At 40.1% G+C, this 19,753-nt stretch overlaps 1 protein-coding gene across 4 annotated transcripts; it reads right to left on the reverse strand.

The window, feature by feature from the left end:
• Positions 1–928: 928 nt before the first annotated feature.
• crtc1a (CREB regulated transcription coactivator 1a) lies at positions 929–16,727 on the reverse strand. Of its 4 annotated transcripts, none has more exons than XM_062557589.1 (15): positions 16,398–16,727; positions 14,741–14,857; positions 13,668–13,795; positions 12,794–12,853; positions 12,461–12,555; positions 11,983–12,068; positions 11,862–11,902; positions 11,341–11,531; positions 11,082–11,227; positions 10,790–10,882; positions 9,900–9,995; positions 8,650–8,754; positions 6,223–6,306; positions 5,926–6,103; positions 929–5,350 (listed from the first exon to the last, which is right to left on the reverse strand). In XM_062557589.1, exons 1-15 carry the CDS (start codon positions 16,521–16,523, stop codon positions 5,145–5,147), a joined length of 1,752 nt encoding a protein of 583 aa, XP_062413573.1. In that variant the 5' UTR covers positions 16,524–16,727; the 3' UTR covers positions 929–5,144. The 4 variants fall into 4 exon arrangements, with proteins under 4 accessions (XP_062413573.1, XP_062413572.1, XP_062413575.1 ...); XM_062557588.1 differs by having other exon boundaries at positions 9,900–9,998; positions 16,398–16,723; XM_062557591.1 differs by lacking the exon at positions 8,650–8,754 and having other exon boundaries at positions 16,398–16,723.
• Positions 16,728–19,753: the final 3,026 nt, after the last annotated feature.

Consider the following 19,753-nt stretch of genomic DNA (forward strand, 5'->3'; position numbering starts at 1 on the left):
TCATAAAAAGCCTGTCAAAATATGTCAAATGTAATCCAAAAGTCCATCACACATTTTCAAATATTCAGAACAACAGTCCTAAAACCAAGGTATTAATTGAAGAAGACACTTTTGGCGATTTTTTCTTACATTCTTAAATCCTGGAAATGGGGCTTAACGATCAATGAATGTATAACTAGACTAACCATATCAGGTCTCAACTGAACAACGGATATATCAAAGGTAAACAACATGCAGGGAAATACTAACACTCAGATCAAACACTGTTCTATCATCAATCAGTGGCTCACGAGTGATCTCTTTTGGCTGTTATACATACATATTATCATATTTTGTAACTACATGGTTACTTTCTTGGCAGACATTCAAATTAACGTGTGATATGGTTGTTTTTACCACGCAGGTAATAATAATTGATCTACAGTATATTGGTGACTTTATATTGCAGCATTCCACCAGCAGGTGGAGTTATTCCGTTTTCAATAAGGGGAATAATAATTGAAAGAGAAGATGCAGCATCACTGGACCAGATTGGATGAAACACAATATTGAGCCACCTAAGGGCATCAGGGATGGTGAAACCCGGGAACTTGGCCTTTCAATTTGAGTCACTGAAGAATGAATTTGTCATATTATTAGCTGAGGTACAAGTCCTTGACTTTATGAGTTCTGCCAATGAAGCAATAAGGATAAACCTATTTTACGATTTGTCCATTGTAATAAATAAAGTAAAGGCCAATAATAAAAGCTTTCGGAATATAACCGTGATCTCTGTTTAGTGTAGAAAATCTTGCATTCATTTATTTTTGTCATACCTACCCCACAAATGTCCAGGTTCAACTCAGTCATGCTGGGCGTTTCTGCTTTCTCTTGTTTTATTTGTAGCCCACCAAATGACAAAAATAACAACAAAGAAACTTCTTTGCTTAGTCAGGTATATTTATTTTCAATTCATTTATAAATAATAATGCAAAGATACAAAGACAGAAGCCTTCACACAAGAAAAATACATCAGGTACAGTCCAAACAGAAGCGTAATTCCTCTTTTATATAGCAAACATTTACAGCCAACTTGGATTTGTTTGGTCCGATTTGACAATTTAAATATAAAACACACAATTTAAAGGACAAGGTTTGAACCACATCATTTTTAAAGGGTTAGTTCAAAAAGTACCAACTTGCCAAGCTGTGCTGCAGAATGCTAGATTTTGCATATTCTATGAGCTTAATGTTTCCTGTTGCTGTGAGCATACTTTAGGAGCGTAGAGCACCCCTTCACGGCAGTAAAATGCATGTGCAGTGGTTGGAATAGTATCACTGTTCTCAGAAACAAAAAAACATTATATAACAATTTAGCTGCCATTGTATGAGGCTGAAACCAGCAGCGGGTTGTCCTCAAAATGCACACAAAGGATTCATGGAGTGAGTGACTTACTCTATTTCATCTTTCTGATTCAGTTTGTGTAATAATTTAATAATAATAATTTATTTCATAATGTTCAATAAAATCAATGTATTGATACGTTCATAGTTGAAATAACTTATACCCCAGTACAATATTTAGCAAAACATGGGAAAGGTTTCTTCAACAGTTGGAGGAATAAAATGTCTAAGTATTCTCTTATTTATGGCTGTTTTGTACTTTGGCTTTCTGGGTCAACTGTTAATTAATACTAAAAGAGAGAAGAATATACAGTGTGAATGATAGACCTACTATAAAACTAAATTCAATAAAATCTAAATAGTACCGATTCTGTTAAACAAATAACTTAAGATGGCATATGGCTGCTCATAGTAAAGTAGATAGAAAGTGTATTTCCTTAGAAATAAAAATCTGTAATTGAAAGAAAAAGTGTTTTCAGGGCCCGAAATGCTTGGGAATGAATGAAGAAAATAAAATGAATTCACGTAATATAATGCAGTATTTAGGGCATAGTATTGGGATTACATTACTGATTCACTGGTGAATCTAAATAGCAAAGTAAGTTTTCTATTCTACACTGCAAGTTGTTCCAATTCCAGAAAAACAACAAAAACATTTTATGGAGCGTAAACAAACTTTGCTCTGTCGTAAACTCTTGTCTCTGTAAACACTGGTATAACAGCAATGAATGCCTTATCGTTGATGCATAAAGAGGTGGCAGTAACAGGCGACACATCAGAGCGATCTACATGAGCACAAAAAAGATCAAAACAGAAAACGGACCCACAAAGATTTCAGGCTCTCTGAGGTCCAGCAGAGAATATCGAGCCACATGACATGTTACAGCGCAGTATTTCTCAGTGCATTTTCTCACTTTGACATCATATCACATAAAGCACGAATAACATTATTCCTACCATACAGCAATATACAAAGCTAGTCTAGATTTACCATGACCTAATTTAACTCTGTTGGTGTTGCACAGAAAATAAGCACATACAGTATTTTGCAGTGTAAAACATACCAATCAACAGCTCCTACATGTGCATGAAAGGCTGATTACCATTTTTCCGATGCTTTCAGGCTTCACTTAGCAGATACATTAGCCCACACGTGACTCTGAACAAAGGACATTACCAAACAAGAAAATCTAAACGCTGACAAATAAAACCCAAGCTATGGAGGGAGAAACTTGGAGATATCCATGCTGTCACCAAATTAGAGAAAATACTGGAGAAAGGATACAAAATTAAGAAATGTGATTTATTAAAAAAAATAGGGAAAATCTTTAAGCTCAACAATTTAGTTTTAACATTTTTGCTGACTGACATTTTTTAAACTTACATTTACATTAGGTGAGAATAATGATGGGATATGCTGGCACTAGAGGACCGTGGCACACATCAACAGAGACAATGTTACAGTTACAGAATTCTCTTTTTCATAGTGTAAAATATTGAAATGAACTTGTCTTGGGCATTTTAGAAATAACTATCTGGAGTAAATTCAAATATATTCATCCCATCTTGCACGATATTGTGATAACACACACGTTTCAAATATACTCATCTGAGAATCCCACTTCACTGTACTTGCTTTTTAAATGAATACACTTTTCATTTGCAAATCATACACATGTTTTTTCTAGATCTATTTCCTCAAACCTGCTCAATAGCAGAAAGGGCAGCAGCAATGTGATTGACACACCTCTGATAACCACCGTTCCAAAATACAAATGTTTCCCAAAATCCAGAAAAACTGTAACCGTGGACTACTAACAAAATACGGACTGATTAAGTAGAAACTCTTTTTCAAATCTGTATATTTTCAAAAATAACTATACGTTAATTGAGCTTTTTTAAATATATTTCTTTTTTTCCTTTTTTTTTTTACAAGAAGGCAAGTTTAATCAAAGACAGGGCAAACAGGTCCAGTGCACATAACAGTCACAGGGGGGTTTGGTACATATACTCTCATAAATCAGTGTTTTAAATTATTACATTAAGTGCAATATAAGGGATGAGACAGTTATGATCCACTCCCAAACACAGTGGACTTTTTAAAGAGCAAATGCTTAAACCAAATAAATGCAGAACCAACAGCCGGAGAGACATGGAGGGCATCGATAAAGGGCACTGACAACACGAGCAAGACAAGGAAACAGTTACTTTATCACTTTAGTGCTATGAAAATAAATAAAAAGTTATATATAAAACATTATGTCACATCTCCTTTGCAAGGAGAAAAAAAAGAACAGGTGAAATATATTTGGTCCTACAGTACATGAAGGCCTGATATAAGAGGCAATGAGGATGACAAGATGGCAACAACACAGCTGTACAGATGTGACCTAAATACATTCTCATTGCATCAACAATGCTGTTCTAGTATAGAGATAGTTCAATTGTCTGGAAAAATATATATATTTCTACACTGAGGTCACATCTTTGGGAGTAAAACCAGGAGAGCTTCTACTCTATGACACACACACCGAGCCTTTTCTCTACACCGTACCAGTCTGAGAAGAAAATGTAAAGAGTTTCAAAAGTATCAAAAGAAATATAACATGGCACCATTGCTGTGCATTCTATAAGAACCTTTCCCATTGGCTTCTTTTTGAAATGGTTCATTTTTGTCTTTTTCATTTTACAGTCCTAAACCAATCGCTGTAGTTTTGCATAGATACCATTACGCAAAATCTAATCACATTCTGTACATGTAAAATATCAAACGAAACAAGCATGTAAACATCTATTCCCAAACAAAGTACCAATTAATCCTTTTAGATTTGACTGATGCGTGAAAAATGATATGGTATTGACAATGGATGAAGTAATGGATAAAGATCAGCGCACCTCAAAAATACAATGCAACTATGAATTATGTAAGCTGAACCACTTATAAAACATTAACAATGACAGTTGAATTTGTACTATTTACATAATAGTCATCTTTACAAGAAAACCAAAATGTCAAGCTATTAAGGCAAAACAAGTATGCACAGTGATTTGTGATTTCATGCATAACTGATGGCTGCTATTTACTATGTTAAAATTAAAATCAGGTCAAATCAGCATCTCCCAAAAACAACTTGGTGGATAAATAGTGACTCATCGACACTAATTACTTTAGAGGAAATTTGGGAAAAATCAAACTAGGCCTGAGATTGGCCTCGGTGTTAAACTAAAACATTCCACATATCCAAACTGAATGTACTGCTGAGAGCAAAGGGAGGTTTAGCTTGTGTTTCCTCCCAGTCATCAAGCCCTGCGTTTACAGGTATATGATACTGTAGATTGTTAAGGGTTTGCTCTGTTGACGTGGTTTAGTCATCGAAGAATATCAGACCAGCTTCCCTGTGCCCTCATTGGATTTCCATCAAGCCCTCGAAAGAAAACTCAACACTTAAAATGAATCAAAATTCAAAGTGTGATTTGTTGTGACGAAACCGCGAAGGTCATTCATACCGTAACTTGTCATCGGCCGTAAACCCTTTCCAGTTGTCAAAGTTGCCAGTCTTCAATAGCAATTCTTGTGGGGTTGGATTGAGTTGGTTGGCGTGAAATCGGAGCTTGACCAGCACCCTCCAGAAAGTTGCTCCTTGTGGATCCTTATTCTCTCAGGTATGACCCCACCCCCCCCCCCCCCCCATCCTTCCCTTTCCCACACACCCCCTCAGGGCAGCAGCATTCACACACCTGGACGTGAGGTGGTGTGGCGGTTAGAGCCGGTCCAGGCGAAACGCATCCTCTGTGGCAGGGTCAGCAAGGATCATGTCCGGATCGTTTAGCATGTGAAGGCCATCAAGCGTCAGCGGGTCTATTTTAAGGTCGTCCAATGGGAACTGGGAGTCCACATCGAAGCTGATATCCGTGGACACCGAGCCAGTGAGGTCCTTGGGCAGGCTGGGGGGAGACTCCCCACTCACTAAGCAGAGGCGAGACAGAAAATGTGTTGAGATCTCATTAAAATGATCTTTATGTCTATGAGGGTTTTTTCAGGTGTGGAGGGAAGGCTCGTCAATTAAAACTATAATGATTGGCAGGACAAGACTGTGTCTTTGTACTTTCTGTCAGAGACATGACATCTTAATTGCACATTTTTGTTAACAACAAGCTGCACATTAGCAACTGATGGGAAACATCTTGTTACATAAAATGTAAAAAGGTTTATTATTACCCGGTTTATCATTTGTCGTACACTTAGGAAGGTTATTGTGGGTTGACCGTGAGCTCGGTCTGGATGTTGCATGTGCGCTCGTATAGAACTGGAGGATAACTTCCTGATTTATAGGCAAGCTGGTGAACGGAGCAAAGTGTTGGGTATGTCAGTAGCTTTGGAGATTACCTGCAAATATATTACTCTCTCATTGCCGGAGAAGCCGATTAACAACAATGTTTAAAGCCAAATGCATTTGTAACATTGCCAGGGAACTATTCCTACATTAAGAAATCATAACTAGCTGTAACTTAAGTGAGCTACATCAAACGTTGAGGCAGCACCTGTGAGAATGATGTTGGGGATGTTTCCATGGCAACTGTAGCCCAGCTGCTGGTCCTGAAGATTGCAATGGCCACCAGTCAATCCCATCATAAGCGCCTGGGAGTAGTTGAGGGTGGAGGTCTGGTTATACAGGCCGTCAGAGCTGATGGGGGTTTCAATCATGTTGAACTGCTCCAACTGGCAATCACAATAAGAAGAACAATCGCAGCTGTTGTAAACATGTGAAAAGCTCCAAAGCAAGAGAAAGCTGAGAGCTGAACTGAACGTTTAGGCCTCGCCTTACACAGAGTCTGTACCTGTTGAGAGAGAGCACTGGCCTGAATGGACGGGAGCTGCTGGTCGTAGAAGTCTGCAAACACGCTGCCCAGTATGGAGTTATGCTGCAACAACAAACAGGCCACATGTGTTTGTTTACATTCTGTGGAGCATCAACTATGAACATACCTCATCCTGGTTGCAGGAGTTATACACTTAACATAAATTGTGGAATATGAAGAAGACACAGTGAAAGCAGGAACAATGCTGGAAGAACAAATATCACCTGGCAGCATCTGGAAATGGAATTTCTTGGGTTGAGTACCTTGAGTTTAACAATTCACGGCCTTCTGTTCATGTACGTTACAATATTTGTGTGTATTTGGCAAAGAGGAAAATGCCGTGTTAAAAGTTGAAATATAAAGGATGTCACAACCAGAAGAAGCAGTTAAAAGTCATGTAATAAACACAAAATTAAACTGCTTCATTTCCAATGTGAAAAACCCATTGAGGAGTTTGAAGATTAATGTTTCAATAATAAATGTAAACTCAATCACTCCCTGCAGTATTTGCAAAGCTTGCAGTATTTACAGAATGTGCTGTGAATAATTCAGGGAGGAGCTACTAACAAGTCATTGTCACTTTGGCAGCCTTCCTATTTCAATTCTGCGAATATTATTGAAAACCTGCAAAAAAAATACACATTTTCGGGCAGGAAATAACAAAATAAAAATTACTAAACGAATGAATGAGAAAGCAAATAAATAAGCAAGGGACTTGATTAATTGTGTAAATAAAAATCAGTCCAAACCATCATCCCAAATATCAGAATATTGTAACGACTACCTACCAAATGTCAAAAATCTGTCAGCTTAGGACAAGGATACAGACTTCAAAAAGGCAACTCCTTCCACTTGAGCTTCCTCTGCTGCCTTGTGTCCTTGGTGTTTTAATTAATAAAATCCAAATGGAGAGAAAATATAATCCCCTTTGTGACTTTATTCTCCCTTCCCTGACTCATCCAGTGCAAGCTAATTCCCTTCAAGTTCCTCATTTGAATGTCCTCATTGAACCAGCGACAGAAGTTCTCCTTTTTCATTGCGGCCTCTTAATGTTTAAGTAATTGGATCACATTCTCAGCCCGTGCTCCTCCTATTTCAAAACCAAATTATCTGTGTATGCTGCAGATGTCCCCACAGGGCAGAGTAGAATAATAGAGCATGCAGCAGCCAGCTGTGGTTTAGCCTGTGTATAACCTCAGCACTACGAGTGAGCTACTTCAGCTCAGTAGAACTGAGCTGGGTAAGCAAACAACACAGGACACACAAGTAAAAACAAACGCACAAACACATCTGCATCTAGATCACACACAAAGTCACCCTTTTGGAGAAGCATAAGCGTAATTAAGCTATTTATGGTAATAATGGTAGCTAACCAGTTGTTGAGCAGTATATATATATACATATACACATGTCACAATGCCAGGGGGGCAAATCTCAGATTTGACACAGACTAACAGCCCTGATCCATATTTGCTTTTGTGTGTTTGGTTTATTTTAAAGCACCACCCTGCAATGAGGTACAGTTTGTAGCGATTCAACCATCAGAATGGTGAGCAGCTTCTTCTAAAATAAATAAAGCTTCATATCAAAAGGGGTTGGATCTCCCTTCAAAAAAGACAAAAAACACTAAGAGCTAAGAGCATAAAACAACTGTGGGACAGAGTTTTGTGTAGTAAGACTGGGAGGATACAGTGGAGATGCAACGCAAATACCACAAAAGCAGCAGAAAAGGAAGGTTGGGACACGGCTACACACCAAGGACACTTAGTGCTCAAAGACACTGGGGGTCAGATCTGGGCAAAACAGGGACGACCTCCTCTCTATAACATAAATGACTGTGATCATAGTAAGACATGGTTTTACAAATTCTGAATTGTGATGCATTATTTTTCTATTTTCCTCCAAGAATGTTTCCTGATATCTTCACAATGTAATAGCTTTACTTCATTTAATCACGGTGTAGCCAATCACAAGGATTATGTTGTTGTGTATAATGCAAAATCCCCATTGAAAAAAAAGCACCTGTGAATAACCTGCTGTGACATGGTAACATGTGGGCTGTGAAAAAGAGTCACCTTGAAGCATACTGATATAAGAAGATACGCTTATGTTTGTCTTCCACATTTATACAAATATGTAACTAAACACATAAATGAATAATAATCAATCCTGGTTTTATTGGTTTGTGGTCTGATTTGTTGAAGCGCTCGAAATAAACGGACATATATCTTTGCCCAGATCTGCTAATGTCAACACAATACAAGCAGCTGTAGGGGGGGAAAAGAGGGAGCGGGGGGGGGCAGCCACAGAGTCCTACATGGCAACGATAACCACAGGACTACGATGCAGGGGACGGTGACGTTTGTACAGAGCGAGCCAGCCGCTCACTGGTTCACACGCCCTTACTTGAGGCGAACCTCCAGGTGAGAAGCCTTGGTTGGAGACGGGGGAGGTTGGAGACTGATTGGCAGAGGATCCGACCCTACTGCGGTACTGTTGGAGGGACGAGGCCTGATGCAAGAGGACACGTTGGAGTTATTCACATTGGAGGATGTTCTTTACTGGCCGTATGTGTGTTTCAGTGTCCTCATACTGAGTATGGGGCTTAGCTTACTGCAGGTTATCCAGTTCACCTTTTGCCAGCCTGACCTAAGGGAATCACTAATAACTCCATTAAATGCCGAAAACGGCATAGTTAAAAAACAATGACCACCATGTCAAATCTATGCATTAATGATAGTGAAAAACATCTGGGAGACACAGAAAGCTGCAGGGGATTCATTAGGAGAGGAAAGTCCCTTGCTTTGTTCTGTTATGTCTTCCCTTTTTTCAGTTACAAATCCCACAAAATCAAAAGAGATATACATATTTGCACATGCCAACGAATTCAAGATCAAGAAACTCACTCAGAAAAGATTGATAATCTCGTTTTACTCAAAAGCCAACAGAAGTTCAAATCTCCCCATTCCTAATCAATTGATAGACAGATACAATATCTGAATTTTTTGTAGCATGATATTGAGAAGGGATAAAGCAGTTCAGAGCTTCTAAGTATCTATATATATATGAACTAGTGCAACAATCTTTTATGGAGCAGACTTGTTTGAAAGAAATGATTTTCCATTATCTGGCTGTGACTGGATTTGATTTAGACCTCCAACCTACAGCTTAGAAATGGAGTCAAACATCTAAAGCCACCTCTTTTAAATAATATAGAAAAAACATTGAAATCATCATGGTTAAAATAACAGTGAAGATTAAGCTGGTGCCTTGCTGTGTCTCCTCACAATGTTTGGCTTGACCCCACGCTGCAATAAGCAAAACCAAGAGAGCAGAAGCCACTTCATCCTCTCTGCAGTGATCCAAACACATCCCCACTGCAGCAGAACAACAGCACCAGCCAAGACCTGAAGGAATCACCATTTAGATTCCTTGCGGTTTTGCTTTTGTTTGTAAATTTGTTCTTTTGACTTCGTACTATGCAAACGAATGCAAAGTAAAGAAAGAAGTACAACTTTTGGAAGGCGAGTGTGTAGCTTTGAGACAAACGCATTGATGCCGTCTGAAGACACTAATTTCAGGAAGGAAATGCGAACCGAGCAGAAAGGCCGAGTCGTCACTTTGACGACTCTGGTGTAATGCAGACAATCGCTCACCGTGTTCATGTCCATGGTCATGTCGGCCTGTGAGGAGGACTGGTTGTCTGACGCGGGGCAGGAGTTCCCGGAGGACTGCAGCTGGACCAGACCTATCTGCTATAAAATAAAATGCAGGGTTATATATAAGATGAATTAATGTTAAATGATCAAGATTAAGTCCATCACTCTATGCTTTTATAGCGTGTTGGCAGACACGTAAAACCAATTTGTGGTACATAAATGACTAAGGGCAGCATTATTGTATATCCTTTGGCCTTACACAGCAGTTTAGATCCAAACTTTTCAATAATCATGCATCTATTTTTACTGTTGCTTTTGAAAATTGAATGTTTATCAGTAAACTGCCAATATATGAAATATCAAGTCCATGTGTGTGAATACTACACTTTCATGAGTGGATTTGAGGATTCCTGCTTTACCCCTTGTTTACATTATGTGTTTATGTCAACGTTATGTCAAATGTTTAATTCTCAAATAATGATATCTGTATAGATGGAAAAAGACATTAATCCGAATAAGAAAATCATAGAGGCCTCATGTTTTAACAAATTCTATTTTGAATCATTACATTATTATTCATGAACTGCTGCCACTTCAGAGCAAATTTTAATCAAAGAACTTGTTTTCGGGAAGTGAAAATTGATCTGTGGGATAAAATAATATGATGCATTTTAATGCTTGATTTTAATGAGCAGATTGATTTTTGCATTGAGGTTTTTTTGCAAAGAGGATGATTTTTTTTGGTTGAGAGTTTTGAATTGTACTATTGTCCTGTGCATAAACGCTGCAAATAATTTTATATTTTTACATGTCCGAGTAGTAGAGCTCAATAGTTGCGATTGCAAGAATGAAGGAACTAATCGATTGATTGCTGGAGAGAAACTTACTTGCTGGCTCTGGTGAGTTTGGGACGACGGCTGCTGGCTGAAAAAGGCGTACTGGGCCAGCTGCTGCTCAAGGTTCATGGCGTTAATGGCCGCCTGGGGGAGCACAGCAACATGTAGTCCCCTTATAAGCCACAAATCTATCTTTACATCACAATCCTCATTAACTCACAACCCTAACACAAAAGTGGACTTGAGTGTGAATGGCCCAGGAATTGTCTAAATGTTATCAACAAACGTCCTGATTGGTTCCCTGGGGAGAGCCGAGGTCACGGCACAGAGTGGTCTGCTGTACCTGAGAGAGAGTGAGAGGCGGCGATGTTGGGGAGAGCTGTAGGTTCTGATGCTGGTGGGAGTCTCCTGCATTCAGGATGAGAGGAACCATGTCGTCCTGCCCAGTCTGCATCTCCATGGTTACTGTGGGCTCAGAGGTGTTGCCTCCTACCCAGTACACAAAAAATAAACAGTTTAAGCATTTTTAAAAGCGCAACGAAACTGCCACCAAAGATACCCCCAAAAATACCATGTATCTTTGAGCATATCCCATGTGTTACCTTGCGTGTTAGCCAGAGTCTGCGCTCCGCTGGAGGAGCTGAACGAGGCGGTCACTGCATCATCCGAGTCGAGCGGGGTTGGCAGAGGAGGAGGAAACTGGATGTTGGTCAGGTCAGGGAGAGAACCGCCAGTATTGTGGGCTGCTGGTTTTAGTGATGTGGTCATCTGCTGGTCAGGAGACGGGAATATGCTGCAGAAAACGGAATAACGTCGTAATAATGACGTCGAGAACAAGCCCAAAACAACCAGCTGCACAGAAACCTAAACTAAGCCGCTAATCAACACTTGGCATGTTTTCCAATTCAGACAACTGTGGAGACTTGCTCTTATTTCTTTGGCAGAATGAATGAAAATGATGGATAATAGCAGTCAGATGGCTTCAATTAAAAGCTATTTATCGGATGTGTCAATGTGCACTTAATTTAAATAAATAGCATTTACATTTCACCATCGACGATAAGGATTTAGGAAAACATTTCCTGACACCATTTACAAAAACGTAAAGTATTAAAACACTCACTTGATCCCCGGAACTTCACAGGGCTCAGACCTTGAAATGTTCTATAGAGAGAAAAATGTAATATTGGGATGAAAACCAATGAAAGCCACTGTAGAAAAAACAGTCCATGTAGAAAAACTACCTTTGAGGACTCCCAGTTCTGGTTTTGTCCATTTTCATCAGTTTCTTGTTTGATTGCTTCAGCCCCTGGTACGGCGAGCAGGAGAACTGGAGAGATGGCAAAATCACATAAAAAATATCTTAAGTCTCTCGGCTTTACAGATGTCCAGACTGTTTGACCTTTGAATAATCGCAGCCCACATGTCCACAGTTAATATGATCCGAGCAAAGGCACCAAGAAGAAAGGACGGGAGTGAAATGAAAAGAAACATGAACGTGACATTAAGAGAGCACCGACTTGATTACTCAATGGTAATAATGGGAAAAAACCCTCAAAAAAGTCAATTCAACTGCTTCTGAAATTTAAATAATTTTTCTTTAGCAGTAAAATTCTAACAGTAACATTCAGACCCTTTGATTGCAACAGTCGACAGAACCGCCAAGAAAGCTTTGATAAACCACTTTAACATTGGCGTTATTGGCATTGAGGCGATGCAAACCTCTTTTTGGCTGCAGCTCCTGTGATCCTCCAGTGAACGAGGCCTGCTGGGAAGGAGCTAGTGTGCTCTGGTGCAGTGCTGAGTCAGAGTTTGTCCTGCAGGACAAGAATAAATAAGAAAAAAGCATATCACAAAGTGCATTGTACAGCAAAACTCTGGAAACCGGGCTCGATGTCTTTCACTGTTTTTTCTACATCAGATAGACGATTGATAGATGATCATTGTGGTCATTGTGAAAACAATGAGGTACATTTGTGATATTCGACTATGTCAATTAAATGAATGAAATCTAATGGGATAAACAGTTCTGCCAGGCTCGTCTGGCTGCCTTACCTTCTCCAGCTGGTATCAGGTGGTGGGGACAGATATACTGAACCATATGGACAGCTGTCAATGTGAGAGCGCAGGTTAAGAAAATACAGCTGGAGACTGGAAGTCTTGGCACATTTGATGCGTTCACACGAGCAGTAGGCAATAAAAGTGAGGCATAATACGCAGTGAGCGTCACATCACGCTCTGGTATTTCAAGGCTTAATCCACAACACTCAGCAACTCGTTTACATGCTGCTTATTCCAAATACGTGTCTTTGTTTTTGCTTTAATTAATTGCAAGCAGAAGCTGTTTAGAAGCAATACGAAAACAAGTTCAATAATGCTGCAATCATAAAAAACAGGTGTAACATCCATCAGACACATTTAGGCATCTATGTAAAGGGAGTTGAGAAATCCTACATAACGACACATATCTTTTAGTTTAATGATGTATAATAAAAGCTTTAATAGCAGCCCAGTCATCCTATGTAAAAACAAGGAGCTGCTCGTTGACTTGATTGAATTCTACTTAATCCACGGAAAAAAAACAACATTACAGTTTCTATATCAATATCAATATTTGTATTTTTATGTTTATGTTCTTTAGTTCCACCGCCGGTTCCACGGCTCAGTTACGCCACTGAAGCCACACAGGTGCTGTCCCTCGCGTTGCCTGATTGGACCTCTGCTACAGAGTGGGCTTATGCAAGCAGCCTGCCTTTAAATTAGATCTCCCAAAAACCAATTTTAGGTTGGGACAACTTTGTTATTCTTAGTATGAGAACGAGCGACATCAAAGGTCTGTTCAACAGAATGAGCAGAACACCAGACATCTTTCTGACAAAAACACTGCATCCAGCCTCACAACGTCCATAAGCAGGCGGCATCAAAGGATATCTGGCGTCCGTGTTTGTCGATCGACAGCGGTTTTTGGTGGCTCGATGTGATGCGACTGCGGTCTCGGTAGACTCTGTCCACCAGGCCGTGGTGCCGCGTCGATCTGTTCGTGTCCAGCCCTGAATTCTGAAAAGCGGAGACAGGAAAACGGGCATGTAATACTTTCCAGTCAGTTTTTGTTTGTGCGAGGCTTTCCGACGCCATTTTGCTGCATTGGATAGTACTAGTAACATGAAATCAAACACCGTTAAATCCACCCTTCAGCTTTGAAGTTGTAAAATAACAGCAAGTTTGAGTAGTCTATATAGCCTCACTCCGTAACACTGTCCTTGAAAATGAACCTGTGATCTGAGCTTTTGCATCAAACAAGCTGCATGTAGAACCAGGATGAAAATCAGTGGAGCTCTGGACAAAAAATGACGATCGCAAATATGAAAATGCTTTTAAACACAATACAAAAATCATTTAGGTGACCATTTCAGTAAAAGAAAAGGTCTTAGCTAGCTCCTATATTTTATGCTCAGCTTTATGAGTTAAGCTGTGCATGTTGGGAGAAATAAGAAAGCAGAAATATATGGTCAATTCCACAGAAAATATTTACTTCAGATGAACAAAAAAAATATTAATACCAGCATCATACATGGTTGATAACTTGTGTTAATGGCTAAATTCTCTTTCTCATGGCGATGGTGAAAGTGTTTTTTGAAAATGCCCTGCTAATTCAAAAGTGTAAAACAGACACATTAATGTCGACATTGGGTCGCTGGGTTGTTCTAAACAAAGTGCTCTAGTTGCTTATATATATAAACATTACGTACGCCACTTGTGTAGAGTATTTAACCCAGGAAACAAGGACCTCATTAACCTAAAAAAACAAATGTAAACATATCTGTAGGGCGGCCCCGGGTCGAATAAATAAAGCAGGATATTACTTACAGAGATTACAGACAAGGGGCAAAATGTATATATATGAAACAGCTGGCGATGGTTATTGTAACGTTAATTTGAGAACATTCGATGCAAATATATTACTAAGAGAAAATGGAAAAGTACAAACAAATACCCCCTCACCTGAAAAGACATATCCATGGTGCTGTTTCCAATCTGATTGACATTTGGCAAAGATCCTCCATAGTACTGCCCACGGTTCGGTCCCAGCTGCAAGTACTGAGTCTTCTGGAACTGTAGCTGGAAGCAGAGAATTACCGGGTGAGACAAGAGGCCACTGCGTGAATATAGGGTCAAGTTCAGGCTGAAATGAAAGAGAAAGAAATGGCATAAAAACACACAACAGGTCAACATAAAAACTGGATGAAGATGCATTGAATTTAAAAAGAGCTTAATCATATGTCTTATAATTGTGTTTTACAGCAGGGACCACCATGCTTATTGATGTTTTCTGTTTCACTAGACATCTTCTGACAGCGTTTGATGCACTCATCAAACTGGTGCAACGCGAATGCAATGCATTTTACATTTAAGAATCTTTAGGCAGAAGAAAAGCTCGTCAGAAGCATGCACATGGGTGAATTTCCAAAGGCAAAAAGCCTTACGACGGGGTTTTCCACAACCGGTCGATTACATTTTCTCATGCAAGCCCCCTGCTCAATGTAGGCAGGTCAGAAAATCAAATAATAACAATTACTATGCCTGCATCACTGGTGTAGCTTGATAAGCTTTTGACCTCAGAGGGCATCTCTTTAGTCAAATCGTTGCAGACTCAGAGGAAAACGGATTACTTGTAACATTTCAGCAGGAGGGCAATACCAATCTTTTCCACCACAGCAAGACAGGCGCAGAGAGCAGGGATACAGAGAGAAGCAAGAGGCCCACTTCCCACAGGTCTGACTCTGATAAGAGCTTCCTTCCATTTGTTTACACATTCAATCTAAAAGTCTACGTCATCTCTGCTGTCAACATGTGTGACCTGAAATACATATACATTATTATATTATACATAATACATTATTCAGACATCGAGACAACAAGATCGTCAATTAGTGCGTCCATCACGCTTTCACCCAGCAGCCAGTCAGTGCTAATGAATCCCTGCCTCCGGAGGATTTATTCTGGAGGCCCGTAAACTGTATGTGGCTTAAATTTCAACATAATCTGCCAGCTTTCATCTTTGATGTGAGCGTCTAGTCACGTTGCAGCGCGCACAGGCCTGAAGACCCGTAACACAAGTTTACAAAGCACGGCGCGGACACACTTCCCCCCGCGGATCACTGCCATACCTGCCCACAAAAAAAAAAAACACATGCACGTTTCTATTGCACTCGGGGAACATCTGATCAATCGCCCTCTTCCCTGAAAGCACGAGATGAGAAGGAAAAAAATAAATAATCCTCGCTGCAGTAATAGGACGCGCGCTGTCGAATACGCATGCACGCCCCTTTGCTTTCCACTTGCGTGGGACAAGAAATGTAATAACTTTTTTCTCTTTTTTTCCGGAAGAGAGACTCATGTCATTTACATCTTTCTTTACAGGACCGTCCCCTCCGGCCAGCTGCGGTGGTTCGGCTCCAGCTGGCGGCCAGTGTCGTTTGTTATTGTTTACCTAAAGCCGCGCTGCCTGCGCGCGGCTCCGCGCCGCAAATGCACATTTGACAGCGCGATGAAAACAAACGAAGAAGGTGGGAGACAACATTTAAAAAAAAAGAAAATAAAAATAACACACACACACACACACACACAGAGACAGAGACACACGATGCGGCGTCGTTACCCTCGCTGCGCGAGTGATGCTGAGGTCTTTCATCACTTCCTCAAACGCCGCCGTCTCCTCCGCCTGCTTCTGGTTGTGCAGAGCGATTTTCTCGCTGAATTTCCGCGGATTGTTCGAAGTCGCCATGTTTCGCTCTTCTGCTCCGTTTTCCCTTCAGTGGTCAGCGTCAAGAGGCGCGCAGTGAGGACGCGCAGCTTCCGGTACGCGAGGGTGAAGTAAGTCACAGTAGAGCCGCGTGAAGGTTTGTTGACCCCCCCGAGAGGGACGAGCGGTGCGGGCACAGTCACTGCCCGTCGGATTAACCCTTTTTACAGTTCCGGTTAAAAGTGATGCTCGCCGAAATTCAAATGCTTCGTCTTGGATCTATTTTGGTCTTCTCAAACTCCTGAAATCTCAACTCACCTCAGCACGCCTTTATATTGCACATTCAAACATGCATAACATGCAGCCTAGAGTGGGACACATAGAAAGATTAAAACAACGAAAAAAACGAAATAGACAACAACTGTTGACAGAAGAATAACATGTTGGACAAAAATAAGGGTAATATAATCAAATTAAAAACCAGAGATAAAATAACAATGCAAAAAACAAACACATTTCAAAACAAAAATATATCATTGCTCAAAATGAAAGTGAAATGAAAATATATGTATACATTATGAAATCAATAGCAACCTCCTTCACTTAATAGTGAATCAGACCAGAACATGTAGGTGTGAAGGACCAATCAACAATGATCAGTTGATCATTGGTTGTGTTATTATTTAGTTAATATAACCTGTTTTTGCTTGAATAAAACTAAAAAAGTATTAGCTTTTTTTGCGACATGGCATCCTTTTATTTTGAAGGAAACGTCGTCTTGTGACTTGGATCTGTGCGGTTGTCTCTCCACGCTTTGACGCAGCTGCCTCGGCTTTGCGTGCTCACGTCGCTGCGCGTGGGTGTAGTGGAGGCGCTCCGCACATCTGGACTGCGGTACAACCGCACATTTAACTGTTTAACACAGATTTGTTATTATTATTTTTTTAATTATCTTTGGTAATACCATGGCGAATATATTTTAAGGCAGTGAGGTGATGTTGTCACCCAGTGTGGATTCTGTCGAACTTTTCTTTACACATGAACTGGTTTTGTGAGGAACTTTTAAATATGTTTAAGGTGAATAACCTCAATTGAGAGTACTGAGAGAGTTGAGGATCAAACTGTTTGTGACCATGTCTCAGGCCAGAGAGTGTCAATGTCTGCCTCCTCTGGTCAATTGTGTCCCCCACTGCTTCCAAAGGTGAACACACTGCCTGTTAGATACTTACTGCAGACACATGAGATCTTGACAGATGACAGATGATTGACAGAGAAGTATTTCTGTCACATATTTCTTATTCCCTCAATGATTTATATGATACATCATTTGGGAGAAAAATCCCTTTGAATATCTGTTCTGGTTTTTCCCCTAGCAGCGTGAATTTAATTTTCAGCTGCATTCACAACAGAAAGAGGCCCATGGGCTTTATGATAATACATTGTTGATGTATGATAATATATCAAGCTCAGTAAAAAAAAACACATGCAAATGAAAATTCACAAGAGACATTCAACAATTCAAACATTCATTTTGCAGAGAGTCCAACCACCGCACCTACCATGATTGTTTATTTATTGTTGTCCTTACAGCCACAGTGGAGCTGTTTCACCTGCAATACAGGATATTGTAATTGGTTGTAAGGTAACCATGGTAACATAGAAAAAGAAGCCACTGCAGGGCAGTGGGAGGGGAGGAGTGTGTTGTTTTATTGCTGAATAAGGCTTTGAGGAAGGAAGAGCCTTGAAGTCGAGCCTGTTTGTGCTCCCCAGTAAGAAGGAGAAAACCCTCCCGATGTGCCCTCCGCCACATATTGTTAATGTTTATCCAATATGCAAACATCCTGCACCAACATGAGCAGAAACATCATGGCTGGTGAGCAGCAGAGAGACGAGCTTTCATCTCACTTCCTCAGGAAAACCCGAGTCTGAAAGCTTCCTCTCTTGATTCTTATCCAAACCATTTAACCACACGTGTCGGCCATTTTGCTTTTTCTCTGTGAAGACTTTATCATCACACACTGTATCATCTGTTAATAATAAACAATAAACGTTTCTTCACCTGACTTGTTTCAGTCTTTCCATGATATGACGGGTTGTTGAGGAGCCACGGTGACAGATGGTGACACCAAGGGTCACCTGCATGTCAGTCTACTGCTTCACCAAGACCAAGACGGTCTCACCCCACCCGAACTCCTTCCTGTGGGACTTTGGTTAAATGGTTCAAATTCAATTTATCTCCTTTTTTTCCAGTTTGGTGGAACATATGATGAGAATAATATTCCTAGATAAATCTAACAGTATAAGATGGAGTGCATTTGATGAGGGAGAGTAACAGCAGGGGGAGGTAAAGCACCTGCTGTTAGGGTGTGTGTGTGTGTGTGTGTGTGTGTGTGTGTGTGTGTGTGTGTGTGTGTGTGTGTGTGTGTGTGTGTGTGTGTGTGTGTGTGTGTGTGTGCGCGTGTGTGTGTGTGTGTGAGGAGCTTGGTGTTGCACTGCAGTTTCAGTGGTAACGACTGCATATCATTTACAAATCCAGCTTGACTGAGAGATAAGACATTACTCAATTCTAACTTTGGACACACGTAAGGGTTTACTGTTGATCGGGAGGGAATCCTCTCAGCCATGTGAGATCGGTGTGCATCTTGTGTATTCTTGCTCTTACTGATCAGCAAAGTGCTAATCTCTTTAATCCAATCTATCCTCAATCTTTTTTGGCAGCACTCCAGCAGATCACTGATAGTAATGAAGATTTGACAACTCTGGCCTGTATAACCTGCTTGGTTCAAATTGCACATAAACATACTGCACGTTATAGATATCCCTATTACATTTGTTATGTGATGTCCCTAAAAACAGTTGTGTGTCAAGTGTGATTCTCACTGGTTTAGCCTCACTTCCATGAGAGTCGGATTTCATCCTTTTCTTCAATACATTATTTATGTCAGGAATACTCACAATATGTACACAGTTGTATCTTTAGCAAACATTGGCTTTATCTAAAACAAGTTAATTTAATTATTAAATAAAGAGAAAATAACGTGTTCTGAACATTTACCCACATTATCCTCAGCTAAGACTAAGACGAAGGACACAAAGAAAACCTTTGTACTTGTGTGCTATAAACTAACAACTAACTGTGAACACAAGGAATGATGACCATTCTACGGTTCTTTAAAGGAGTAACTCACATTTGAGACTTTTCAAACAGAGAAACATGTTCATAATCAATAATTGTATTATTAACATTGCCCGTTGGCAGATTTGAACTGGCT

This window comes from Pungitius pungitius, chromosome 15 (assembly GCF_949316345.1).
Source record: "Pungitius pungitius chromosome 15, fPunPun2.1, whole genome shotgun sequence".
Classification (NCBI taxonomy): Eukaryota; Metazoa; Chordata; class Actinopteri; order Perciformes; family Gasterosteidae; genus Pungitius; species Pungitius pungitius.